This window comes from Macrosteles quadrilineatus, unplaced genomic scaffold, assembly GCF_028750875.1.
Source record: "Macrosteles quadrilineatus isolate MER2022 unplaced genomic scaffold, UCM_ALF_1.0 Scaffold_2__2_contigs__length_208266976, whole genome shotgun sequence".
Taxonomy (NCBI): domain Eukaryota; kingdom Metazoa; phylum Arthropoda; class Insecta; order Hemiptera; family Cicadellidae; genus Macrosteles; species Macrosteles quadrilineatus.
The window spans coordinates 103,675,877-103,684,420 of NW_026542595.1; the positions used below are offsets into that span (position 1 = coordinate 103,675,877).

At 32.4% G+C, this 8,544-nt stretch overlaps 1 protein-coding gene across 1 annotated transcript in view; it reads left to right on the forward strand.

Moving 5' to 3' along the window:
* LOC128985655 (growth arrest-specific protein 2-like) overlaps window positions 1–6,745 on the forward strand; it is a 143,862-nt gene extending 137,117 nt beyond the window's left edge. Inside the window, exon 10 of the mRNA XM_054405406.1 lies at window positions 6,491–6,745. Coding sequence (XP_054261381.1) covers window positions 6,491–6,562 — 72 coding nt within the window. The 3' untranslated portion in view covers window positions 6,563–6,745. The remainder of the gene's footprint in view (window positions 1–6,490) is intronic.
* The last annotated feature ends 1,799 nt before the right edge of the window (window positions 6,746–8,544 follow it).

Genomic DNA, 8,544 nt, shown 5'->3' on the forward strand with positions numbered 1-8,544 from the left:
TTACAAGTTACCTCAATGCTGATATATTTTGGCAGCTTGATTTCAGCGTTAGTATATGATGAAAACTGCTGAATATTATATTATATATAGATAGTAAAAATCATAAATTGTCAGCAAATGTTATGATATTTAGCAAATTTGAAACACTTTAACTGTTATAGGCATTTTAAAATCTCAAACCTTTGTAGCCTATAACTTTGAAAGTATTTCAGCTAGAACAATGGACTTGTTATTTATCAGGAAATGTTTAATCTTTTTAGTGTTTCAAACCAATATTAAGCAAAATATGCTATCACAGTTAAGGATAATGAAAAGAATGGTTAAAAATATATACAATTTTATTATATACAATTCTTTTTAACAATAAAAAGTATTCTTTTTAAAAATTCAACCATCTATACAAAGTTAGGTATGAAATTCTGGTTCACAATATTTCAAATCATTTTTATACTTCCAAAATTTACTGTTCAATGTTGGTGAACAACAACAACATATTTGATAAAAATCATTAAAGTTGTCTCTACAAAGCTTCACACAACTTGAACACTTCTTGCACGAGTCACATGTTTTTATTGTTCTTCTTATTCCACAATCAATCCATTTGGGTAGATTTGATGTTGAGTCCAATTTAGAGTCTTCCATTTGATTTAAAATCTTATATGTAACCTGAACATTTCCTGTTAATTTGTCTTTATTTTCAGATAGTATCTCCATAATACATTTGACTAATTTACTTCTATTGGATATTATACATTTTCCATTTATTATGTCATGTATTTCTTGATTAATGAATGGTATTTTATTCTTAAATCTTTGAATCATAGGTTTAATTTCTTCTTTAGTGTGTACACTCAATGTTCCAAATCCAAAATTCATTATTAGATAATCTCTAATGAGAAATTTAAAAAAATCTTCATAAGATAACATGTTAGGATATAAAATATAAATAATTAATTCTCACCTGTAACACTGTTACGAAGTCACTAAGTATAAAGATCATCCATCAGATTATATAGTAAGGAGAATTCAAACAGTTTGTAAACCAAAGTGTTGGTCCCAATGTCATACGTGACTATACTCTGTCTGAATTTAATGTGCGGTTGAAGGACAAATTTGTTTTTCCCTGCTTTCTCCCTGGCCCCTGCCACCACAACATATTAGCCTACAGCTGATTCATACTGTTTATAATTTTACAACAGTTGTCACTTTGTTTACATTTTAGTTGTAAACAACATTGTGATTATTCTGATAGTATTTTGTGCAGTATTATTCAGTCTGTGTAATATTATTACTTGATTAGTGTTAATTGGAAATGGCCAAAAGGTGCCAAGACATTACAATTCAAACTAAAAACACAATTTTTAGTGTGTACAATTATTTAAAACAGCTTGTAACCAGCAAACCAAATGCGACAGTGAGGGAAGTGTTCAATCAAACCCAAAAGGCTACAGCAGAAGCTTGTTCTGTTTCTCTTCGAACAGTTCAAAACATAACGGGAGAAGGAAACAAATCCATTGCAGCACATAATATGGACTCCGAAGATTGTAATAAAGAAAATATATCAAAAGAAGCAACATTTTCTTCATCTCAAAGGAAAATATCCCACAAAAAGTGGATAACTGATCTAGACCAATCCGACAAGGACGTAGTCTGAAGAACTGTTTTTGATTTCTACGAAAGAGGAGAGTACCCGACCTGCAGGAAGTTGAAGATTGTGCTAAAAGAAAAAATTGGATTTAGTGGAAGTAAAGATTCTGTATGTAAGATACTTAGAGATGTGGGATTTAAGTTTAAAAAGACTAACAACGGCCGAAAATTCTTAATAGAACGGTCTGATATTGTCGCTTCCCGGGTAGTATTTCTAAGAAAGATGCACGATTTAAGGCGGCAGGAAACTCCTCTCCCAATTGTATACCTGGATGAGACGTGGGTAAACCAAAACCATGCAAGAAAGTGTATTTGGGAAAGCTTAGATGGCAAGGGAGGGTTTCGGGTTCCAGTAGGGAAGGGTTCTAGGCTTGTCGTGTGTCACGCTGGGTCAGCTAAATATGGTTTTATAAAAGACGCACAGCTCGTATTTCAATCAAAAAGTAATGTCGATTATCACCAAGAAATGAACCATATAGTTTTCCACGAATGGTTTCTCGATTTACTGAGAAGCCTAGAAGAGCCATGTATTATTGTAATGGATAATGCCAGCTACCATTCGAAACAACTTAACAAAATTCCAAGTTCAAAATCTAGAAAGGCAGACATTGTGAAGTGGCTATCAGATAACGGTATTGATCACAATCCAGTCCACACAGTAGCAGAACTCCTCACCACCGTGCGGCAGCATAGGCACAGCTTTCCTCCACGGTACGAACTGGACGAGCTTGCGTTGCAGATGGGTCATGAGGTTATTCGCCTACCACCCTACCATTGTCAATACAATCCCATAGAGCTAATTTGGGCTCAAGTGAAAGGGGAGGTGGCGCAAAAAAACACGTCTTTCAAAATAAAGGATGTCAGGAACCTTCTAGAAAATGCCATGAACCATGTAACAGTAGAAGACTGGAAGAAATGTGTAATTCATGCTGAAAATATCCAGGAAGAAGATTTTTTTAAAGAAGGACTTCGTGACGAAATCATGGAACCATTTATTATAAATCTGCATGATGACACTGACTCTGATGGCTTAAGCGAAGATGATGGTGAATATCTTTCCAGTTATGAGAGTGAATGATGTAATGGAACGTCTCTAGTACTTTGTTAACGTCCACATTACAGTTAACAGTTGTTAAATTTACATCATTAGGTTCATTTTGTGGTTGTATATATAAAATTATATTTATATATTTTTACGAGTTTTGTTTTCTATTTGGTGTGTACTAAGGCATATTTTCCTTTTATTATTAGGGATTTGAAATATTTATACAATTAGTAAACAATGGAAAAAGCAAAAAATGAAATATAGCTGCTATATACAAATGGTTTAATTTGTGTGCACCTCCAAACATAACTCGTTCATTCAAATATAGTATGATCAATTTGTTATGTTAGTTTATCCTCAGTAATAGAAAATTATAGCAAACAGTATTCTGTATAACAAAACAAGTCTAATGTTATGACTCCATTGATCATGACCTCAGACCTATAGATACATATTAAAGGCAAAGTACCAGCTCACTTACTCAACACAAATGCTCCTACTTGTCATTTACCTAGCGAGTTCAATGTTGTACACTGATTATTGAGGCATAAACAGGATAACCCAATGGTTTTCGTCCTGATCTGACCTTAGGGCTTTGCTAGAGACCTTGACAAAGTTCCCATTACCTACGGTATTAAAATAATAACCAAATAAGAAGTGAAGTATCGCTTTAGAATTTTGAAACCAGTTCACCACGATATCAACTAATTTAATCATTTTACCAGAACTGAAATTGTACCGGGTGTCCGAAAAATAACTGAAATATTTTAAAGGCGAATACTGATACCAAATAAGAGACTATGTTTAATATTTTATATATGTATTTAAAGCTTAAATTTTCAAGTTTTATTAGAAACTTAGTATAACTCGATATGAGCACCATTAGTGACCCGGCATAAATCTAAGCGAAATTTGACCTTTTCCCAGGTATCGGTCAGTACTTCAGAGAATGTTGCACCAACACATGCGACTATTCTCTGTCGGAAGTGATTCAGATAACGAATCTGCACCGAGTAGACATCATTCTTTACTGACCCCAAAAGGAAAAAGTCCAGAGAAGTCATATCTGGACTCCTAGGAGGCCATTGGATGGGCCCTTCCCTGCTAATCCACCAATCGTCGAACTAGTATCCAGCGCCTCTCGCACACTCAAACTGTAGTGTGGCGGCACTCCATCCTGTTGAAAATAGACAGGGACATTCCCCATCTCAATGCCACCCAGTTATGGGGAAAAATACTTATCTAACATGTCACATTAAATGGCAACGCTTGTATCCCCTGAAGTACTAACCAAAACCTGGGAAAAGTTCAAATTTCACTTAGGTTTTTGCCGGGCCACTGATGGTGCTAATATCGAGTTATAGCCTACTAAGTTTCTAATAAAACTTAAGAATTTGAGCTTTAAATACAGGGCCTGATTACCCATTAGGCTAATTAGGATGGAGCCTAGGGCGCCAGTCAGCCAAGTGTTTATGGGGGCCCCAGACAGCTAAGACTTAAAGTTGGGACCGGGGGCGTAAAAAATGTTTTATTCCAAAAAAGGATTCGCGCAAATAGGGAAGGAGGTGGGGAAAGGTGCGTTCGGCAGATTTTCATAATCATTATATCCATATATAAAACATTAAACATAGTCTCTTAATTGGTAACAGTATTTGCCTTTAAAATGTTTCAGTTTTTTTTCGGACACCCGGTATTTAAAACAATCCATCAAAAGCATAAAGCATAAATGCTAGTCCAGGATTAATATTACATTATAACAACACTTCTAGTGAAATTAAAATTGATACGTAGATTATTATTGTTAAAATAATTCTTCTAGTTTTATTATATGTGTAGTTCAATCATAATAAACAAATGCTTTCTAAAATATCTGTCTGCAATATAAAACAGATGATTGTCACGGGGGATTTTAGTGTAGAAAAGGGTAAATGAGTGGGAGATTTACCATGATAGGGAAATCATATGTTGAATTCCAACCGCACAATAATTTTAGACAGACTTTAGATATGAACATAATGTTATGAAGGCTTATGTTAACTAAACCTTTTTTTTCTTCTTAAACAAACATCTTTTGGCATATTCAATATTTAATAGTTTTAATTATTACTTTAAATTCATACAAAATAAGTTGGGAGAATAATCTCCAATTAGTTTAAAACTATTTAAGAAATACAAACATTTACTTGAAGGTTTCACAGTAGTAGAAGGTGACCTTTAGTTGTTTAGCTATCACCACTATACTTGGATTGTTTGGAATACATGTCACGTTGTGAAAACATCTGTTGCTAAAATTGATGACCTCTTAATCCATAAGGTAGCAAGGTATTTTTTTATAACTGAAAGAACAACTATTAAATCATAACAACTTTAACTAATTAGGCATGTCCATCCTGTGTGTTTAACATGAGGTAAGGCTTAATAAGGATTTCACACAAAAGTACAAGTTTGATAACACTCTAAATCAATTCTGTTTACAGATTAATTCAATTTATTGAGTTTACAGATAAGTTATGAATCTTAAAGAGATAAGGTATATACTTGCCAAAAATTGTTATCTAGAAGAGATAGGGCATGTCTTGGTCCTTATCATGGAGGACCTATGACAAACAATCCTCAATTCGGGCTGTTCTGTGTAAATTTTGATTGGGGAATGATTCACACCACAGAACAGCCCGAAGTAGGATACCTATCAATAGGTAGGTACTACCTAATCTGTACTGATAATTTTTAATTTTCTCAAACTTCCATTGAAGAACAGTGGTGGATTCGCTTGTGTGAAGCTTGTAATTATTATCATTCGTCCTTCTCATGATATATGTAAATTTTAAGATTTTTACTACTCTTTTAGCGTATTGTTTGCATGCTCTTAGGGGAAAAATCAACTTTGCATGTTTTTCGCTTTTACAAATACAAAATGAAATTTGTTTATTGTTTATCTACTTTTGGCTGCTATATGTTAGCAGGAAATCTGTAGTCCACGCTGCTTTAATAATTGGGAATCAGCTATGTTTAAACTAAACTATTACGCACTCGTATTGCAGTTCAAATAAATAAAAGTTTTGTGACCCGCAAAATAAATCAACGAATATTAAATGTTATATTCGTTGATTTATTTTGCGGGTCACAATGTAAATATTTTTGTATTTGAAATTACATGTTGACAAGGCAAATTTGGATAAAATGTTTTCTGCTAACCACTTGAGAATGCCATATTTGGCAAAACATATGTAGTGGACTTCAAATCATAAATCTTTATTAGTCATTAAATAGCAGAGTTACAATAGACCTCGTCAACAATGAAAAAGGTGCCAAAAAGAACCATAGATTCTATAAAAGATAGTTTTATTTTTAGATAGTTATAGGTTTTAGTTAAAGATAGTTTCTATAAACACAGCCATGAAAGAAAGCCTCAAGACTGACACAGGTACAGAAATATAATTTCACTTACTTAGCCTGAAATGTACAGGAGAACCTACACTGAATATAACAAAGATAATAAGTAACTAAAAAGTTAATTAGTTGAAAAACACTATATTTAAACTGCAGTACGAGGTACGTAATAGTTTCGTCTATACTACGCAGTTCAGGGGCTACAAAATGGGATTTAAGCTATTTTTAAGCATTCTAATCAGACGAAACTAATAGGATTCAGTAATAATGATTCAATATTAGGAACTTCTTGGCCAATTTTTCATGCATTTTTTTGTTTGGTACCTGTTATGCATTGTTACCCTGCTAAGACGTGTTCACTAATTAATCTCTTTTAAATAAGTGTTGAGTTTATTTTCTTTGTTTCAGAGAGGCAAAAGCATTCATATTGTAAAGAAGAAAAACTCATTGAAGAGACAAAGGTCTGTGAAGAGGATATGATTCAAGCTTTAAGATATCAGCTGAAACAATGTGTTGTTTTCAAAATTGTGAACTACCGTTTGGAAATAACACAGTGTTTTCTGATGTCTTAAATGGTTGTAAGTTAAAAAGACAATTCAAGTTTTTCTAAACAAAACTATGAACGAAATAAATATTATTTTACAGCCGGTTAGTAAATTATGTTGAAGAAATTACCTTTAAATATTGCAAGTTGTGTTTGTGGACATTTAGTCCCCTGTCAAATGTACATATACAGGCTCCCGTGTGCTCCTTAATGAGGCAGGTGTGGGAGTAGTCTTAATCTCTTCGTTTGACCTTGGAGGAATACAATTTCGATGGTGGCACTCTTGAAAATGGTGTGTTTGAACGCTGTAGGAAAAAAACAAAATGGCCGCCGTCGCAAACTTCTTTTCTTACTTATATCAGTAACCGTTAGAGTTATGAAAGAATTGTTGATACCAAAATGTAGCTATTTTAAATCTGCACAAAAAAAGATTATTAAAGTTTTTATGTAGGATACACCATTCTTTCATAAAACATAATTTTATATTTTTCATAAATAAATTAATCAGGGTGGAAGTAAGGTCCCAGGACAGTTAAATATTTCAAAAAGAAATAAAGAGTGTTTCAGTAAAGCGTAACGGGCTATGCAGATCCAGATTCTATGTGCAAAAATAAGTAGAAAATTTCGTATAACATTTTTTCGATTTCGGCTTAGTTTAGCCGTAATCCGCCATTTTGTATTTTTTGAAAATAATTCATAACTCAAAAACTCTTGGAGATATTTTTATGAAACTTGGTATAATCTTTCAGCCTACAACTATAAACATTCTCCGAAAAAATCGTTGATCAGGCTCATCAAATTTCAAAATGGCGGCCATTAAAATTTTTTAAAGTCAAATTCCATGAAAACCAGCAATTAAAACAAAATTTTGAAACACAGTATTGTAAATTCCTTTTTATTACAAATCGAACGACACTTTATTTGCGAAAATCGGATAATAAATAAAAAAGTTATGTAACTTTTATTATGTTTTCGTCACTAGTTTCTATGGAATTTAACTTTGTGATTTCAAAATGACTGCCATTTTGATAATTACTATTAATAATAAAAGTAACATAACTTTTTTATTTATTATCCGATCTTTACAAATAAAGTGTCATTCTATTTGTAATAAAAAGGACTTTAAGTAATGTGTTACAAAATTTTGTTTTAATAGCGGGTTTTCATAGAATTTGACTTTAAACATTTAAATGGCGGCCATTTTGTTTTTTACCCACAGCGTTCAAACGCACCATTTTCAAGAGTGCCACCATCGAAATTGTATTTCTCCAAGGTCAAACGAAGAGATTAAGACTACTCCCACACCTGCCTCATCAAAGAGCACACGGGTGTACATTTGACAGTGGACTAATTTGAATGAAGTACCTTACCGTAGATTTAATCTCTTTTTCCCTTTTGTATGTATAATAGTAAATAAACAAAATAACTTATTAATTCATAAAATGTTAATAGTAAATTCTTGTTCTTAGTTATTGTTTAATAATGTATATAGGCAGGCCTAAAATGAAGGAGTGTTATTAATATATATAAATATAATAAATCCACTTAACCGAATCCAGTTCTTGATGAGCTTAAGCTGTTTTATAATACTTGGTAAATATCATACAAATCAATTCATCCCGTCAAACAATCAAATTAACAGATAATTACATGTTTTGAATTTATAAAATAACCTGCATGTAACTATAAATATTAGAATTAGTATTATATGCTACACAATGTAAAAATTGTCAAGAGCAATAAATAAATAAACATTAATAAAAGGTACTAGCCTTTACATTAAAATCCAAATAATTTGCAACTAAAAACAATTAAATAATTTTGAACAAAGAGACTACAATTCATCGATAGTTTTGTTCAAACTAATGTTTTAGACTAGTTAAAACTAGTTTATATCAGTTCAGGTATGAACAAATGT